Source organism: Colossoma macropomum, unplaced genomic scaffold, assembly GCF_904425465.1.
Source record: "Colossoma macropomum unplaced genomic scaffold, Colossoma_macropomum, whole genome shotgun sequence".
Lineage (NCBI taxonomy): Eukaryota > Metazoa > Chordata > Actinopteri > Characiformes > Serrasalmidae > Colossoma > Colossoma macropomum.
The window spans coordinates 22,569,104-22,590,008 of record NW_023494788.1 but is presented as its reverse complement, the minus strand read 5'-3'; the positions used below and the strand labels follow the sequence as shown (position 1 = coordinate 22,590,008).

Here is a 20,905-nt window from a genome sequence, read left to right as displayed (position 1 = left end):
AATGGTGCTATCTACTAGCGTAGTCATCTCTCCTCTGCTCTCCCGCTGAAGTGTGATTTGTGTGCTGCTTCTAATTGTATTAGTGTAAAATCAATTAAAGCCATCAGCAGGAATATTGCCCATCCATAGCTCCTCCATGTGTGTTAAACGCAGCTTTGCTTCACTCTAGCAGGTTTAAAATTCTCTCTCTCTCTCTCTCTCTCTCTCTCTCTCTCTCTCTCTCTCTCCCTCCCTCCCCCTATCGCTCGCTCTTCCTCTCTCCACAGGACCCCCAGCACGTAACAGCAGGATACAATGGACAAAGTGAGTGGAGTCCTTCATTCACTTCTACATTATTTAATACAAAATTCTAGCACTGTCTCTGTAAGTTGACTAGTTCACTAACCAGTCGCAGCAGCTCTAGCTGGGTTTCCATCAACATATTTTTTATGCGTATTTTGGCATATTGAATAAAAAAGACTTCATGGAAACATCAAAGAAGTAACATCAAATAAAATCTGCAAAATTCACGTAAAGGTTTGTAAGCTTTCTTGAAGTGGATAAAATGTCAGGCAATAACAAGTAAATGCTGGTTAATTAACTGTAATGCAAATTCCATATGATGGATTACATTTCTACATTTTACAGTGTTTAAATTTTTTTACAGTAAAATACAGTATTCTGTAAGTTCTGTAATAACTCAGCAGATTACTCTGAGTTTGCTGTTAGGCTGTACTAAGGCTGCTATGCTGAGTTAAAAAGGGGGAAACATTTTAATAAAATCATGTTTTTATTCTAATGATTCAGATTTTGGAGTTGTAGTATAAAGCTGCTATTTTACTGTTATTCACTGTTAATAAGGTTCTAGTAAGCAGTATTTTACTGTAATTTTACGGTGTGCTTTTGCAGGCGTAGCTACGACACAAGCTAGAAAGCAGCAGGTACCAGTTGAGTGACGAAGAAAACAAAACCTTTCCTTATCTTATTAAAGACTAAACTTAGTGGTGATATTAGATAGTAAACGAACATAAGATTCATAAGACCTTTGGGTCATTATATTTGTCAATCTGTTGTTTTACCACTTTAACAAGGTACCACTCTTAAACAAAACGCAACAAAAATTTATTCTCTTGTGCAGAACAGAGGGAACGTCATCTTAATTTGCAGAATTCTGAGATATTTTGAGCACTCACTCAATATTAATTCAGGAGTCCCTGCTATTGTATGGCATTCTGCTGGTGTACTAAATGTATTTGTATATATATTTATTTGTTTATACATGCAAATTATACTTAAAACTACATATTTCAACAACAGTATCATGTAGCTTGTCTCTATTTAACTTTAAGCATCCTGTTTCACTCATCTGCTCACTCATTAAGTTATATAATTTAATTATTTGGAGTTTTTTTTGGGGGGGGCGGTTTCAGTGGAGTAAGGGTGATTTTCTATTTTAGTCAGAAAAAAATTGTCTTTTTGGTGAGGAAGAAAATATTTGAAGACATATTTGAGGACAGCTATAAAGAATTCCCTTTGTGTCTGTTAAACAGTGTCAAACATGTCAGAAGGCAGCACCCAACGGATCATTTTTTACAAACCGTAATGGAAAAAAAAAAATCGAAGCAGAATGTCTTGTGACACGTCGCGCCCGATGCCAAGCTGATTTTCAGCCGCCTCTTGGCCGGCGCTTAATCAAAAACCCGCTCTCTGACATTTACATGTGCATTCTTTTGGCAGAGCGCTGTAATGTTCCTGGTAACAAGCCCGCGACCAAGTCGGTGCCACAGAAGTCGTGAGTATTCATTTGATTAATTATTTGAGAAGGTGCCCCAGGGAGATGGAGAGACGGAGAGAGTGGGGCAGAGTCTGAGCTTTGTTCCTTTGCAAAATAAGTCCCCTAGAGGAGCGCGCTCCATTCCCAGCTGAGAGAAACCGTCTCGACAAACAAACACTGCAGCTGGCACTAGTTCACTTCACCGCAGGCACAAAGCATCAAGAATACAGCATCAACAGTACAGGCATATATTACATACATACAATGATGTGCAAAGGACATGTGTGGTCTTCTGTAGCACTGATGTTAAGGGCCCTATAGACATTCCATATAGACAGTCCACAACACTGTGTTTTGTTGTTTTATACATATACAGGAGACATTTTGTGCCACTTTAACACAGAATTAAATCAGTAAACAATATGACACAAAAAGTGTTAAAACAGGTAACGCAAGTATGATATATAATGAACAGGACAAGTCAAAAGTCTGGACACACCTGAATGACGGTACAGTATTGTTGAAAAAAGTAAGAGACTTAATTTATTTAATTCATTTATTTAATAAGTTTGCTGGAGTTCAGAAAAGTATTAAATGATCAGGAAAAATGATACAACCATCCAAGACCTGGTAAACACCAAAACTGCCCCATCAGATAAACAGCACTTAAAGCTTTTATCTTTGAGAAAGAGGAGAAAATCAAGCTGCTTCAGATCTGAAAGCATCCACAGGTGTTTCTGTCCATCCTTCCACTGTGAGAAAACGACTCAGCGCTGTGGGTCTGAAAGGATGTGTAGCTGTCGAGAAGCCATTACTGAGAAAAGGAGACGGACACATCAAACAAAGAAGTTGAACAATGGACTGACCACCCCAGAGTCCAGACCTCAACATCACTAAATGTGTTTGGATTACTTGGAATTTGAGAAGCAGACGATTCCACCAACTTCTAAGACTGAACTTTGGAAGTGTGGAAAAACATCCCTGCAAATTTCTTCGAAAAACTGAAAACAACTGAATGGAAGCTGTAATGAAAGCAAAGAGTGGACACACTAAATACTGAAAAATGTGTATTATATTTAGTTCTTGATGTTTCTGTGTAATTGTCTGAACGTCATTGGCTTTTTTTTCCTGAGATTGGAAACTTAATAAGTTTGTATTTAATATCAGTTATGACTGAAATTAAGATAAACAAAGCGTGATCTCTAACTTTTGCACAGTACTCTATTCCATATGTGTCATTTCATACACTCTTAAAACAGAGCCGTGAAAAAAAATGCATGTCTCTGATTGGACACGTCAGTGTGTTCAGTTGGAGTCGACACATTTTGTGCCACTTTTAACACAGAATTAAACCAGTAAACAATATGATACAAGAAGTGTTAAAACAGGTAACACAAGTAAGTGTGTTGTTAATTAACACATCACTTTTTAGAGTGTAGTTTTGTCTTCAATATTAGTCTAAAAATAATGAAAAGTCTTTTTGAGTAAGTGTGTCCAAACTTTTGACTGGCACTGTTTACATCACTTTATCATAATAGCGCTATACATTTACATTAGTTATTCTTCTACACTCGATAAACAGCCAAACATATTTTGTTTCTATTCTGTTCTTGATAAAGTGCTTTAAGGAAACGTTACAGTTGCAGAAAGTTTAGCCTGTGTTTCATTTTAATCTTTCTTGGTATCGCTGCGTCTGTTTCCTGAGAACCTGTTAATAATACAAAAATTCTCTGGAAGTAGCTTTTCTTATTAAGTATGAACATGTTCTCCGAAAACTAGAAGAAAACAGCAACAGCCCACGTTTTGTTGCTAATGCTGCGTGCCACACGAGTCTAACGCACGGCCCAGCGAGCAACAGGCGAAATCTGACTGGCTAAACAGATGTGACAGATCTAGACAAATTGAATCCGAGCCTAATGCATCTATCAGCTCAGAAGAGGAGATATCTTCTCATGGGGGTACGAGGGATGGGGGAGGCGGGGAGGAGACGTGGTTTGAACTGCCAGACACATAGAAGAATGCTGCATTGTTTGGCTTCTGGAGCTACTTAGAAACACAGTTATCTGTTGATCTGACTCAAACGCGTCTCTTCGTTCTTAGGCCAAAGGCAGACACTGAGCCATAAGCATTTGTCGTCAACATTTGTGGCATCCGTCTGTTTGATCCTCTTTTTGCTTCCGTTTCTTTAGCTTTTTGTGTTTTTTTTGCCCGCTGAAAGCAAGATAACTCTGCTTTTGTTCCCCTCAATTACATGCCAGTTATTCGAGGGAAGTCTTAAATGATTTAACCAGTCCAAATATTTAGAGCGAGACTGCCTCGGGGCAAGAACATTTCTGTCAATACCGACTTTGTCTGCCACAGCTGAGCGCATTGACTATGGGTCAAGTCATGTCACCGTTTTTTTTTCCCCTCCACTGCTGCAAACACTAGATGTGCAGTGTATGCAGAAACGAATGCACTGTGCACTTTGCATTTAAGCTCAGAATCTTCCGTCCTCCTGGGCCCCCTTGCTGCTTGTGAAGTGTACTTTTCTGTCGTTTGACTGAGCGTCATGTATTTCTGTAGTGTACTTTAACAGCATTTGATTGTATGAATAATATGCAGTTTGTTTTGTGATGAGCCAAAACATTATGACCAAGTGAAGTGATTAACATTATCTTCTAACAACAGCTCATGTGAAGGAGATACACCGTTTAGGCATAACATTATGACCACCTCCATTGTCCATTTTATCAGCTCCACTTACTATATAGGTGCACTTTGTAGTTCTACAGTTACAGACTGTAGTCCATCTGTTTCTCTGCATACTTTGTTAGCCCCCTTTTACCCTGTTCTTCGGTGGTCAGGACCCCCATGGACCACCACTGAGCAGGTACGATTTGGGTGGTGGATCATTCTCAGCACTGCAGTAACACTGACGTGGTGTGTTAGTGTGTGTTGTGCTGGTACGAGTGGATCAGACACAGCAGTGCTGCTGGAGTTTTTAAACACTGTGTCCAATCACTGTCCACTCTATTAGACACTCCTACCTCGTCAGTCCACCTTGTAGATGTAAAGTCAGAGACGATAACTCATCTGCTGCTGCACAGTTTGTGTTGGTCATCCTCTAGTCCTTCATCAGTGGTCACAGGATGCTGCCCACAGGACGCTGTTGGCTGGATATTTTTGGTTGGTGGACTATTCTCAGTCCAGCAGTGACACTGAGGTGTTTAACATCTTGGTGCCAGATACCAGAGGTCTCAGAGGTCTTGTAGAGTCCATGCCTCAGCAGATCAGAGCTGTTTTAGCAGCAGGCTGAGGACTAGTAGCGTTATTGGCACATTAATGTATCTTGAACCATACGCTAAAATGCTGCACCTATACACTTATACCACTAGACCCATATGTAGCAAGCGTAACTAACTGATGTAGGGGCAGTTCTTTTCTTTCAGATCCTAATCAGTGCAGTTTTATAGGCAGAAGTCGCTGAGCTATGGCCTGCCTTATTATAAGTCTATTGTATTTTACTTCTCATAAAACAGAACATTGCTTCTTATTGCAGACTTGTAGCCTTGTTTTGTTCAATGGAAAGTGCAGTGAATTAAGAGGAACTTAGATATCTAAAGGTGGTGAACTTAAGATTAGACAAACAAGAATATCAAGGAAATCTCTGGCATAATAAAAAAGCAAGGAAGACAACAGTATGTTCTGATCAAAGTTCAGGCTTTAAACGCAGTGAGAATGCAGTATTTCTTTGTGACGCCTTTAATCTTTCAGCAGGTTGAGAAAATAAGGGCAGTTGTGTACATGCCTTCAAAGAGCTTAAATTGCTTGTTGTAGCTCTGTTTGTAAGATCATTTAAATGTAGATATCCAACCAATGTTAATTTTCTTTCTTTGGATGTACGCTTAAAAACAGGTTGACTTGGACGTGCAATTCTCAGAAACACCTTGGATTGGTATAAAACCTTTACATCATGTATCTGTAAGGATTCTTCCGACTTTCACGTCTCATTTTAAGAACTATGCATTGAAAGGTTCTTTTGGTAAGTGTCAAAGAACCTTTTTGGCACCTATAGTTTATGCAATAAACCCTGAGTCTGCAAATAATTTGCTTTATTTATGTACCTTCCAGACTTACTTACAACAACTTTAATAACTCTATGATTTGTATCTTTTCTATATGAGAACTTTTGGTCACAAGAGTGTTTAAAATTGGGTGAAATATCATCCAGTGATTTCAGCTCCATTAGGTAATTGTTGTCATCTCTCACAAGTCCATCGGCCGTCAGCGGAGTCATTTTCCTCCAAGCATCTCACGGAGGCTTTAGGTCCAATGTGGAAGATTTCAATGCGCCATCGTATAAACCTTTAGCGCTTCAATCTGTCCCTCTTGAGCCACAATCGTCCATTAGGCGGAGGGTACAGGGGCATTAATTTGAAGTTTACCGTGGTGGGAAGTCATAAAATGGCACTTTTCCCCAGCGGATCGGCCGTTGTGTAACCTCCTCGCGAGCGCCGGTGATCAGCACTGTAATTTACTCCAAACCCGACATTAGTCACACTCAAGTGCCACCATTCTCCCCGACCGAGAGAGACAGCAAAGAGAAAACGGCCCGCTACGGCCGCTCACTGCCACCAGCTAGTTCTGCCCTTCTCAGCCAGCTTTCTTCTCTGTTATTTTCTGCTTCTTAGCATTACTCATCCTGCTGCTCATTCATATGCGCACACAGTCATATGCAGTATGTTCACTGTGTGTCTTCATTGTGTTAATATGATGCTGTTAACACTTTATCATGTTAGCACAGAGAGTATCTGAAGCACTGTGGCAACTGAATTACACTCTTAAAAGATGCCAAAAGGGTTCTTTGGAGCAACAAAGACATAGAGGAACCACTTTTGGTGTCCCTGAAGAACCTCTCAGTGGATGATTCCTTAAAGAATCGTTTTTGTAAATGAAATGTAAAAGCATGAAAAACCTCATGTTTAAAGAGCCTCCACATAATATAAAGATGTTATTACTAGTTTTTTCTACACCTGTACATCCAAGCCAAGAACTGTTTAGACCTCCATAACCTATAGAATATGTGTGAAAAATCTTTTCATAACGGATCATTTAAAAAACATGTACAGTCAGATCTTTCTGTCACCATCCTCAGAAAGCAGTTCCATTCAAATGACATTGGAGATAATGCTTCTTTAAGAGGCAGAACCTTACTGTATTTATCCTCTCAACTAAGGCAGTGAGTCTTTATAAACATACTGTGCTATAAACGTGCATGGTTTTGTTTTAGCACTGCATATAAAGGGCCCAAAGGAACAGCTATCAGTGCTTCAATATGCAACATTCTGTGTCCTAAGCTTTATCTCTGATGCAAATGGGTTGCATTCTGCCCCTGTCTGAAACTGGTGCATAGGCCTAAACATGCAGTTAATGGGCCACAAAATACACTTCACCTTCTCACACACATTTGAAGGAGGTCACGCAAAACATAGGATGATTGTGCAGAATATGCTATGTAAATATGCAAATTGATATACTTTATGTCTACTCTTATACTTAACTTATGTCTATTTTTATTTCTATTTTTTATTTTCTGCCTAGTATATGTAATATATGTATATATGTTGCTACTGAAACACTACAATTTCCCTTCAGGATCAATAAAGTTCAATTTCAATTCTTTCTTTCTTTCTTTCTTTCTTTCTTGCTTTCTTTCTTGCTTTCTTTCTTGCTTTCTTTCTTGCCATCCATCTATTCATCTATCTATCTATCTATCTATCTATCTATCTATCTATCTATCTATCCATCCATCCATCCATCCATCCATCAGTAAATGTGTGGAAATGTTAAATTTTTGTTAATATTTCAAAGGTTATGTTGTTATAAGACTTCCTTTAACAATGAGGCTGAATAAAGTCATGAGCCCCAAACACGTGCTGAAAGAATATTTATTCTTAGGCCAAAATCATTTCTCAAAAGTCTAATAAAGCAATGTCTCAGGCACCAGACAGAGCATTCGTAACCATTTAATGTCAAAACTTTCTGTAGGATATTTTTAGAGGCATTAAACGCTTCAGACATCTGGTTCCAATTACCACCATTCACCATTCTGACTTAGTAATTTTCTCTAGAATGGAGCTGAATGACTTAGTTTACATCTTAATCATCAGATTAGACGGACGTTTTGACAAATCAGTGGAAGAGATGTACATATACAGTACCAGTCATACATTTGAATACAACCTAATCAAATGTATGATCCTCTTAGCTAGAGTCCTGCAACACTGACATTCTGCCAACACAAAAGGCCTGCCCATCACAACTAACCAACCATTCACTGTACATATACATTACACTCCATCTACACAGTGAAATCAAATCAAAGAGCCATCAGCCCAGGATTCATTAGGAATAATTAGTGGCCTGGACTGAGGGCAGGAGAAGCAGCATGTTTTGGTTATATTTTTCAGACATGGGAACAAAAGGATGTGGTTTTCAGCCAGGCTGAGCGGGTTTCTGCTCTCTAATGATGTCGAGCGGGTCTCCGGTCGGTCGTGGCCTCAGAAGCAGCATCTGACGGCCCGCGCTGACCCTACACTCACTGGATTAAGATTCCAGCTAGCACCATGACAACCAGGGATGAAATACAACCAGTCAACAAAAAGAACAAAAGAGAAAGGCAGAAAGGGGAAGCCTGTTGCAGTTTGTCTTCCCTTAAAGCAGCAATTCAGAAAGATTTTCCTCGTACCCCAAGTGTAGTTGATTGGCAAGGACATGTTTAGTCTCTGAAGTCTGAAGCCTAGTTTAGCTAACAAGCAGTGGAAGCTCGCAAACTGCATGCCTAAGTCATTACACACTACCCCAAACTGCACTGAGTTGTTAAGTAATTAGTAATCCGATAGACTTTCTTACGACGCTGTATGACACACTATGTTTACAAAAAAGGACAAGTTAAATAATTCAGGCTTTACAGTTGCTACAACTGCCGGTTTAGCTTTACTGCTGTCCACGTTTGTATTACATACAGTGTCAGAAAGAAGCATTGTAGACATCAGACATGTCTTGCCGTTAGGGGAAAATAGTGTAGACTCGTTTTTGCAGAACTATTCCCTTAAATCAGTTGTATTCGATAAGATGGATGCACACTGCTGTTTTTATCTTGTCTCTGATTGAGTCAAGACCAAGAAATATATGAATCATAAGGATTTCTTCTTTACTTCTATCAAAAAAATTAGAAGAGAGGTTCTTTCCCCTCATCTTTTTCATGAACAGACCCTAATTTGAATTCATGGCATAGCACAGCACTTGTTTTATCCCTGTTAGGCAGAAGTTTTAAAAGGCTCTGACGTCACCTCGGTTGTGAAGATAAATACAGACAACCGAATCCTGCCTCTCGAAGAGACAGAGGAGGGGAGAGACGGGGCAGGGGGGCTTTTTTTCTTCCCAAACGTTAGCGCAGACTCTCTTGACATGACACTCCAGTGGACTCTGAAGCTGAGTCGGAAATGGCTCGGGGCCAATCTAAATAATCCAGTGGATGGAGGCAGGGGTTGTGTGAGGATGGATGAACGGGGCCGGCTGGAGGTGGAGGCAGCCTCCGGAGCAGCCGTCCGTCAGGGGCTCTTTAATCAAACTTTCCCCAGGGCAGCAGACGGAGGCGGGGGGGCGGCCCTCAGTCCACTCTTGCCCACCAATCTGTGCACTTTTCTACCCTGATCTGTTTACATCGTTTTATCTGTACTGCTGTCTCTACAAACCTGCTGCCTCACTGAAATGACCACTGCTAACCGAGCCAAATCAACTCTGCAGGAAGTCTCTGAAGAGTTACCATCAGATACCTGTGCTTACAATCTTATAAATAAAGGTTCCTAAATGGTTTTTGGCTTAAATGTGAGATTCTATAAAACATACAGGTATGGAACCTTTACGTTATGTGAAAGTTCTTTAAACTCTAACATTTCACACATCTCATTTGCAAAAATCGATCTTTACGGAACCTTTTTCTTTGGTATCATCACAAAGAATCGTTTTGATGCCTTTATTTTTTAAAGGATATGTTCTTGCTAAGGATGTAATAGCCTAATGCTCAGTTCTGACCACTCAGTTTAGCCCAGGCATGTCTGACTGGTGACCTTCCGGGCCAAAGTGCTGCAGAGAGCAGCATTTACCCTGATTTAACGTTCTGAATTCAGTTCATGAAGGGCTCGCTAATTAGCTGATGAGCTGAATCAGAGTTTAATGAGGCGGTGTGCTGAAGTCTGCAGTGTTTTGACCCACGAGGACTGGAGCCTTACACATGTGATTTAGCCATTTTCACGTCCCACTCACTAGTTAGGTCTCCCTAAATCACACCATGCTGCTAAGTTGAAAGAGTGCAGGCTAGAAGACACCACATCTTTTTTGACCTGCCACTAAGGCAGTGTCACTGGACAGCTCAGAGGAGAGTGCTTACTGACAATTCTGTTAGGTCAACTAGCACACACCTATGTTGGCTAGCATCACACTGAGTGGTGGGGGGCAGAGGGAGGCCAGTTATGCTCTTTTGGACTCCCGGCCACTGATTGTTATAGCATCACCAGGGATTGAGCAGACAATCTCCCAACTATTGTGCCAATGCTTAGACGGTTGCGCCATGCTTTCATGTGGCTAGCCTGACTTAAGTTTAATAAAAGCTAGCTTGGGGCTCACGAGTGGCGCAACCGTCTAAGCGTTGGCCCTGTCATCAGGAGATCGTGAGTTCGAGACCTGGTGATGCTACAGCCATCCGTAGCCAGGAGTCCGAGAGAGCACAATTGGCCTCGGTGGGTAGGATGGCCCCTCCTTCTCCCCCCATCACTCAGCGCGATGCTAGTCAGCGCAGGCGTCTGTTAGCTGATGTAACAGATCTGGCGGTTGGCGCTTTCCTCCGAGCGCGTTCGGCTGTCCAATGACGTTGCGTGAGCGGCAGTTCGAAAAGAAGCGGTGGATGGCTTCACAGGTCTTGGAGGAAGCCTGTGTTAGCCGTCACCCTCCTAGCGTTGATAGCATCGTGTGATTGGGGGAGTCCTAACTAGCGGGTGGAATTGGAGACGACTAAATTGGGGAGAAAATCGGGTAAAAATAAAAAAAATAAATAAATAAATAAAAGCTAGCTTAACCTGCAGTCAGAACACTTTTATTGCATACAGAAGTGGCTGTTTCCACGTTAAAATAGGTAACCAGTGTGATCTACTTGTTAGCTTTCTAAAAACACACTGCCACAAGTTGCCAGTTTACAGCACGTCTAGGACAGTGCCATAAATAGAGCACTATAGGGTGAAATAGCCTTAACGAAAGGTCGTAATTGTATTGGGCTTAATATAGTCAAAACATATTTAATGTCTAAGATTCATCTCGATCCTTCCTTCTACCCGCTCACTTTCCTACTCTTATACTACATATGCCTTTAACAGCGCTTAGCCAGGGTTTGTTCAGCTGTTTCGATCTTATGTGTTCAACAATAACAGAAGTTTGTTTTTTTCCCATTTCCTTATTCACCATTTCTGAAATACAGGGTCCACTGTACTAAACTCTTTGGCACTTGGTTCGACTACAATTTTGATGCGTTTTGATGCTCGCGTTTTATTTACGAAACTGCCACACGAGCCTTAACATGCAGTTTGTGGGCATAATGCATGGAAAAACTGAAAATGCACTTCTCTCCCTCGTGTGTGAGAAGTCGCGGTGCGAACTATGCTGTGATGCAGCCGCAATATGCATGAGCAGCTTCCTTGTTGTTTCCTCAATTCTGTTTTCTTAGCTGGAGTAAAATGACATCCCTGTAGAATGTATAGTGAATTCCATTTATTACCGCTGCTATCTCTCACTCACTGAACTTATATTTTCTCCTTTGTCTCGAGCTTGTTGACAGCTCCATTATTTCAGCGTGCATTTTAAGCTCTAAGCCTGATGAATGCACAGATAGTAGGCAGTCCTGTGCACAGTTTGCAGTCCTAAGTGCAGATTGTCAGTCTTATCAGTTATATAGCACTTTATGTAAAGGCCTGACCACTTGCACTTGCTAATAAGCTTACACAATATGCTAATGTGTACACACATGGACACCACCCAGTCCTGTATATTTTGGGGGGGGGGTGTATGGCGGTAACAAACACAGCGAAAGACCCTCTATCTCTTGAGCTGCTCTGCAGACGAGTGCTGTGTTGACAGATCTGGAGCAGAGCTGATCTCGGGGCACCACTGGCTAGGCGCTGTGTTTTGTGTGTGTTAGTGAGAGAGAGTGAGAGAGAGCAAGCGAGGCGCTCTTCTCCCAAGAAAAAAACACACGGCGTGTTTGTTTACGGCCACGCAAGTCCAAGTGCATTTCCGTGTTCCTATCTGTGATTGACACCACGGGGTGAGGGGGCCGGGCTGGAGCGCTTATTTAAAGCCTCGCTGTTTCCTCACGGCTCCTGCTATGGCTTTACCAGATAGTGTCTCCTCAGGGACCATCAGGTACAGAGGAAGAGATGGAGACGCGCTGCTGTCAGCTCAGAGAGGAACGTGTGTAGGGCAGAGTGTGAGTCAGCATCGAGCATGTACAGCAGGGAAGCAGGGATGAGGGCCAGAGTCCAGCACAGTCTGCTGGTTTCTCTCTTCTGACACAACAGCTAAACTCAGTAATTAACTGATGAGTGTGTTTGGGCAGGAAGGAAAATCACCAAACTGTGCAGGAATCTGGCCCTCCAGGACCAAAGTTCTCTACCTCCAACCCACAAAAAGTTCTCACTCCCAAGTGGTGCAATCATCTAAGCCGCAGTGCACAAACTTTTTGTCTTGGGCGGCCAAAGTGCAATGTTTGTGGTGGGCCTAGGGACAAAAAGACAAAACAATAGGTAGGTAGGTTTCAAACTGATTTTTTAAAAATGTGTTTTATAACATAGACTATACCATATGTTGTTACTAAAGGACTTTAGAAAGTACTGAAGTACGAAAACAAAAATATGAAATGTTTGTTCTCTGATTGCATGAGGAGTTGGGGTTAAGGTTACTGTCTGACAGGCCAAATCAAACATCCAAACATGCTGTCTCAGGTCTCTGGGTGGGTAGGATCCAGTGTTAGCCAACACAAGCTAACAGAATTACCAGTTGGCGTTCTTCTCCAGCAGTTCAAAAAGATGCAGTGGCACTTCATGCCTCGGAGGAAGCATATGCCAATCTCTACCCTCCCAGCTTGAAACTGGAAATTGGTAGTTACTGATTGCCTATAGCTCTTTACATTGTGGTTAAATTTCACAATGAATGGAGCAAAGTAAATGGCTCAAAATGACTTAGAAAGATGTCTGGTTCCATTGACTTACGTTAAAAGTAAGGTATGTTAAAATTACTATTTTGGAGATACGAGGTTTTGTTACAACAGCAGCGATAAATATAAATATATATATATATATATATATATATATATATATATATATAGGGAATAATAATTGAAGAGTTTAATCCCAAAATGCTATATATTTTGGAACAAAACCTTATACCTTATATACCCTTTTTGTCATTTTTCTTTTTTTTTGCATGATTTGAAAATGCCAGTTGGCATTTACCTTCTGTCAAAGTCTCATGATGATTGTACTAATAGAAATTGACCAAATTTGACTTTAAAAATCATTGTTGTATGTAAAATAATAAAACATGGCAAGTGAGTTCAAACTTTGGTAGAGTGGTGAAGTGCCTCGCACTGTTTCCCACTGTAAAAACAAAGTGCTGTGCAGTAAAGCTGACTCAGAGAAGTTATACATCATATAATGAAAGGGATTTCTTCTTTACGACTCTTGTAACAACTATATAGTGCTCTTAAACTTAACACATAACTGTTTTATAAGGCCTTGTTCACAGCAGTGTACATACACTGTATCACATACATTAGGTAAGCACTCAGCCTCCAGCCTCCGGTATTTTCTTCTTCTCCGCTGGTCTGCGTTTTCCTTTCTCAGCGAGACGTTTCACTGCAGCCATGGCGATGCGGAGAACGTGATGGTAACACACACCCACCCCGTGGTTACCCACAAACCCCTGCTTCTCCTGGGAGCTTTTCCCTCTGGCAGCTCGCTGTAGGGGAACAGCTGCTATAGCTGAGCTGTCAGAGCAGCCAGCTAATCGGGCTAAGGCGGGAGAGCGCCTTAAAGAAGGAGCCCGTCACCGTCAAATAACAACACGCAGGAGAGAAAGCCCAGAGGGCCGCTGGGAATGCCAATTTGGCTCCCTGAGATTGGGGCATTTGCTAACGATAATAGTTACAAAAAGGGAAGTCTGGGAGGGGTGAACTGTTTTCTGTTTGGGACATGGATAAAGGGCAAGACGGTAAAGAGCTACGGTGTGGCATCTATAATGCCCCAAAGTTTGGGCACACCAACTTTAGTGGCTAATGTGAAATAAGAAATTAAGGCATTGTAGCCTAGCAAAATTTATAAATGTAGATTCAGAATAATTACCAGTGAAAAAATTTCTCTTTTATTTTATCTTATTTTTTAAAACAGTGGTGTAATGTGCTTTGAAAACCATTCTACCTATCCATGCATAGCCTAGATGAAATCCACAACAATAATTTCACTAATTCCACTCATTCATTGCAAACAGAAACGGTAAATTTATATTATAATATAACTTATCCTGTACTTACGAAAGTTTGGAATCACTTGGAATCACTTGCTACCTTAATGCTACGTTATGCAAGTTTAGGGAAAATCTTTTGCATTTCACCTTGCAAATCAAAAATTACTTGGAAAATTTCAAAAGGTAATATTGTGTTAAAACTTTTGACAAGCAGTGCCCAGTTACAGTACAGTGAGCCAATTGATTAATGTTAGCATTGCAGTGGATAGTAGGGCAGATGTGTGCAATACACCAGCAATCTGGCTGTGCTGTAGACGCTGATATCCCCCAAGTGCTTAGAAAATACATACAAGTTTCCCTGCTGTCAGGAAAAGTTACTGAGTGCCTCTCCACTCTAACTCCTCCGTGTATAGAACTTGGGGCTTCCTTAAGACTGATGTGGTGATGACAGCGACTGAGGCGAAAGCAGCCGTGTCAGAACAAAAGCCTTTATTTAATGACTTTTCAACGAGACTTTAGTGATTATGATGAACAGCTCCACTCGTGCGCTCCTTCAGGTGCTGATGGTTTAGCCTTAAATCCTTCAAGCTAAGCACTGCCTAGCCGATGGCTAGCAGGCAGCCAGTGTGGTAAATGGCAGCTAAGTGGCCTGCTGCAGGTCTCCTCTACGGTGTGAGGGGTATCAGTAATGACCAGTTAGTGCTTTACTCTCGGTCATTAGGGTAATGTCCCTGCCACACTGCCCAGACACTGCCCCCTCAGACCGAGGCCAAACAATAGACAAATCATGCTGCCCAGGACTCCCTGGTCACTGCAAGGCCACTATTTGTAACTATTTGTAAATATATATATATATATATATTCTAAGTTTATAATTATACATAAAAGAAAGTTTATATTTATAGATATTTTGAATACTTTCATAGTATTTTAATAATATTTAAAAATATATTTAAGCACTTTTAATAGACCATAAACAACTTCTTCTTTATTGTAATGAATGAGCTGCCACCACTCAGCTTTGTTGGATATCTTTCAAATAATACATGCAGTAGACTAGTTGCTAGAGCTTACAAGGGATGCACCAAAATTTCAGTCACCGAAAATGTTAGAGAAGAAAAAAAGATTAAATAGACCCTCAATAAAGTGTCAATGAACTTTGTTAATGGTAATGAAAATGAAAAATAGTGATTAAAAACACAGTTTGTTTCCACCACTTTTCTACAGTGGTCAACACAGATGCATTCAAACAGTTTGAGCTGCAGCAGATCAACAGTAAAATAGTTAACAGTAACAGTGAAATCACCCATGTGGAACTGTTTCTTAGTATCTATGAGTGACTTTAGGTAAGAGATTTATATTCACTGTACATGCAGAGGAGATTTAACATCCAAAAACGTATCTACTACAGGTATAATACCCTTGGTCCTTGGTCCTTGGTGGCGCACCAACACCACACACAGCCACAGTTTTTATTTTTATTTTTCATTTTTTCTCAATTTTCTCCCCAATTTAATCATATCCAGTTCCACCCATTAGTTAGGACTTCCCCAATCACACAATGCCACCAGCGCTAGGAGGGCGAAGGTTAACACAGGCTTCCTCCGAGACCTGCAGAGCGCCACCGCATCTTTTCGAACTGCCACTCACGCAACGTCATTGGACAGCTGAACGCGCTCGGAGAAGAGCGCCAGCTTCCAGTTCTGTTACGTCAGCGAACAGATGCCTGCGCAGACTAGCTTTGTGCTCAGTGATAGGGGGAGGGCCATCCGACCCACCCAGAGAGAGCGAGGCCAGTTGTGCTCTCTTGGACTCAAAAGGCTGTAGCATCACCAGGGAAGCCACAGTTTTTAAATGATGAACAAGTTTACAAACAGTTGTGCAAAAGTGCAACATCTAATTAAAAATAATGGAATTCATTGCCTTGTTTGACCAGTCGTGCTCTGTTGTTGCGGACATTGGATTTTGTAACACATACTGCAGCCTACATGCTATGATCACTTTAGTAATGATACTCAAGTCCTTCTGTTTGTCTGCAGGAAAGAGAGGAGCTCAGACTAAGTGCTCATGCCTGGTTTAAATATTCACGTGTAATTGCGTCATTATGCCAGGTTATGTAATGACAAGTGTTTGGATTAACGTTCTATTGTGCTGAGATGTTTTGGCTCATGGACCTTTCATTCTCTTTGCCACTGATTAGAAAGTAACGCAATGTTAAATACCTGAATGCATCACACACCAGCACTCCAGAACAATCCGAGCTGCTTTGCATTTTAGATCATGCTCTCCTAATGAAAGCGGCCTGATGCTGAAGAAAAGCTCACAGGCTCCAGTTTCCCCCGTCATGTGCTAACAGTTACGCTGTTTAGAGAGGTGGCGTCAGCCACGTTGTTTTTCTTGGCTTCATAGCTACCACAAATAAACCTGCTATCCATTTATATTCTTTCCTCGGCATATATTTGTTTTTAAAAGCGTCTGGGCTCTTTTTGCAAGTGAGAATATGTCATTGCGAATATTGCAACCATTAGATAACTGTCTGCTCACCCCGGAGAGGAGGTGTAAGGCAAAAATATATTCCCAAGAGATCTTTCGCCCTGGTTTGTAGCAGTTCACATATTAGCACATTTGTCTTGATTACTTCCATAGTGACGACTGTACGTATTATAAAAGTCATAGCAAATTTTGGATGAATAATAAAAGAAAACAGGATCATTTTTCCTTTTAACTTTTCTCAGAAGGGTTTTAACCTCTGGATCCCTGCACTCTTCAACATAAAGTGCCTGAAAGGTTCTTTGGGATGGCATAGAACAGTGGTCTCCAACTCTGGTACTGGAGATACACCCTCCAGCAGAGTGCAGTTCCAACCACTTTCTGCCAAACCTGCTCCAGTGTTTGATTGACAGGTTCAGATACATTAGTGTTGGGTAAGGAGGAGGCAGCATTTTAGATGCAGGTTGGAACTAAACTCTGCAGGAAAGTAGATCTTCAGGTGAACTGGCGTAGAAGAACCACTTTTGGTTCAGTGAAGAACCATTTAACGGATGGTTCTTTCACAAACCAATTTTGTAAATGAGGTGTGTAAGTGTGAAGAACCTTTTTAAAGATTAAAGAACCTCCACATAGTGTACAGGTTCTGTACACTCATGAACAAAAAGATTCCTAAATGGTTCTTAGATTGGACGTCTGGTTCTAGGTAGGACCTTCAGCTGGTGTAGAATCTTTACATGTTGAGGAGGTTCTTTAAACTTTAAAAGTCCTTCATATTCACATCTCATAAATGGTTCCAACCACTGAAAGGCTCTGTATAGTGTTTCTTCTATGCTAAGAACAGTTTTAGGACCTTTACTTTAATTCGTTTATTAATCTGAACACATATTATGGCTGCTATTAATTATTTGGGAACTATTCTAACTTATGTACATTATACGTCCATAGGTTTGTAAACACCTGCTTATATAACATTCTTTCTTAAATTAGGGCTATTTTTAGGGAGTCTGCCCCCCCCCTTCTTCTGGCAAGGCTTTACATTGGATATTGGAACATTGCTGTGAGCACTTGATTGCATCCAGCTGCAAGAATATTTGTGAGGTCAAGTACTGATGTAGAATGATTAGCTCTGGATCAGAAACACCCCTCCATCTCATTCCAGAGGTATTGGATGGAGCTCCAGCACTCCAGAGAATCCAGATCCTCTGCTGCACCAGTGTTGGGGGGGCTTTATACCTCTCTAGCTCATGTTTGGCACTGGCCATGGTGACCATATGCTCCTGTATGGCTGTTCCAGAGCACCCCAATTCTATGGGCAATGCTTTTCTATGGAGATTCTGCAAGATATTTGTGTGCAACTGAATGTCTGTATCAGCAACAGGTGCAGAATTCACTAATTAGAAGGGTTGTCTAGATACTTTTGGACATATACTATAGTGTAGGACTCCTGAGGTTAAATGTGTTGCGGTCCTTTTTCATTCCCAGCTTGCCCCCTCTCCATGTTTTCCCATTAGCCATCCAGTCCTTCCTTATTCTCATGTATTAGTACCAATAAAATTCAGTTTACCTTCTACATGTCCTTGTGGTTACAAGGTTAATTTAGCAGAATGGTAAACACTGGCGCAATTAGCCATTAAATATAGTTCCACTCTTAAACTGAAATTGCCCCAGATGGGATCCTGCTCTGGCATGGTATGTGGAATAAAGTTGAGTGTTTGTATTAGATGACTGTGGCTCCATGTTTTTGCAGTTTCCCTCTGAAAGGTGCCCAGAGGCTAATTGTTTGTGTCGGCAACCTCGTCTGATTAAGGCATCAGTCATCAGGCGCTGCGCAAAACAGATGTGGAGCCCAAAACGTCCTCATCTCTTATGAGGGCTGGAGGACAGCGCTGAGGCGCAATTGCTTTTACACACGTCTTTGCGGTGCCATAAAACACAGGAGCTGCGTCGCTTCCCAGAATGCGAAATGCTACAAGTAACCTCGGCTCAGAGCTTCCCTCTACGTTTCATCTCCTTTATTCAGTCTCTGTTTTCAGCTGTCGTCTTTTGCTATATCGATTTGCAGCCGTGTTCTTGAATTAGCTGTGCTATGTCTCAGTTTCGAGGAGGAAAGAATTAACAATGATTTGACAGATCAGGAGAAAAAGACAGTTTTTTTCTGGAGGGAAATAAACAGAGAACTTTAATTCGCTCCTGAAACCTTGAAGGTATTTTTAATGACATTTTTGCTGTCAGTAGCAAGTGTTGCACATATTTGGCGGTGATATAGTTTCATTTGGCTGCAACTCATCACTTGATTAATGAAGTACACACAGTACTTTGCAAAATTGAAAGACCACCCATCATTTATTTAATATCCAGTCAAAACAGTGATTATGTTCAAGGTATTTTTTGATGATTCTAAGAAGATTAGAAAGAAGAGGATTCATGTGCATAACAAAGAGGAAAGCCAATGGAAAATAAGTGATACAGAGAAAATGGGCCTCCTAACAACCACCTGGAAGACCTGGTAGACTTCAAAAACTGTCCCCATCAGATAAACAGCACTTAAAGCTTTCATCTTTGAGAGAGAGGAGAAAATCAAGCTGCTTCAGATCTGAAAACATCCACAGGTGTTTCTGTCCATCCTTCCACTGTGAGAAGACGACTCAGCGCTACGGGTATGAAAGGATGTGTAGCTGTTCAAGAAGAACCTCACTGAGAAAAGGAGACGGACACATCAAACAAAGAAGCTGAACAATGGACTGACCACCCCAGAGTCCAGACCTCAACATCATTCGGTGTGTTTGGATGTTACTTCAGAAAGTGATCAACCAACTTCTAAGACTGAACTTTGGTAGATTTGGCAGATTTCTTTGAAAAACTGAAAGCAAGACTCCTGACAAAGAATGGAAGCTGTAATAAAACCACACTAAATACTGAATAATCTCAGTTCTGTTTAGTTGTTGAGGCTTCTGTGTATTTTTTCTGTTAAATTTGTTTTCTGCATTTTTTTTTTGACTGAAAATTAAGTAAACGAAGGGTGGTCTTCGACTTTTGCTCAGTACTGTATATTTTTTCACAGTCTTTTTACAGGCCATATATGATTAGCAGAGGTAGCCTTTAAAAAACTCCTTGATTGACCATCAAAATGACCTGTAGATTACTCATCTGCATATATAATCAATTGTAAGAGCCCTTAAATAAATAAACCATTCATGTTTTCCATCCCAGGGACATTTAATCCCCACAAAGAGAAAAACACATGACCACACACATGCACGCATTCACACACTCTGAAAAGTACTGATGAGCCACTCTAAAGAGAAAATCTTTTTTTGGAGGATTGCACCTCCAGCACCTGGTCTCCTGCGCAGGCCCACTCTGACATCTGTTAGGGATTACGAGGGTAATGACTGGTAGTTTTGTTCAAAGTTCCCCTCCATCTACAGTGCTGCACGACAGCTTAGGTCATAGAAAACTAAACCTTAAACACATTTCCTCTTTTATAGGGCTTTTTATTGTTCCAACTTTAGGGGATGGGGGGGAGAATTCCTTACTTTGCCTTTTTTAAAATGGCTGTGTTGTGCTCTGGTGGCCATCAGGGCCTGAGAGAGAGTCCTCGTTCTGAAATATCACTCGACAGGCTCTCCAGATGATGTCATGTAACCTCATAACTACATGTCAAATGACATCATGCTCTCATTCTTCTGTTTTAATGAGGTTAAGCTTTTTTATTTTTATATGCTGGATTGCAAGATGATATTTATGATACTGGAGTCTGGCCATGGTGTATAGAAAAACGCAGTATGAGTCGAACACAAGCAATCATGCACAGGTGTAATCATGAAGTGCCACATAAATGGAAGATGCCGTTGGGTACTATTAGTTCATCAATATGAACATGAATATTATATTTACAATGCGAAGCTGATGAAATCTTGGATTAGTGTGTGACACGACACTTAGAGGTCTAGAGTTATTAGTGTTCTTTTGCTCTATATTATGTAATTATTACATTGTAAGTTACACAATTAATTGCATTTACGTTCGATTTGCATTCTGTTTTCGTATCAACAGGTTTAAATCTGCATTTCTAATAATTTTCATGGTTTTTATGTTGCTTAATGTGGC

General features: G+C 40.9%; 1 protein-coding gene across 1 annotated transcript in view; it reads left to right on the top strand.

The window, feature by feature from the left end:
- aff2 (AF4/FMR2 family, member 2) overlaps positions 1–20,905 on the top strand; it is a 307,511-nt gene that overhangs the window by 187,201 nt on the left and 99,405 nt on the right. Inside the window, exons 6-7 of the mRNA XM_036568862.1 lie at positions 267–303; positions 1,717–1,771. Coding sequence (XP_036424755.1) covers positions 267–303; positions 1,717–1,771 — 92 coding nt within the window. The remainder of the gene's footprint in view (positions 1–266; positions 304–1,716; positions 1,772–20,905) is intronic.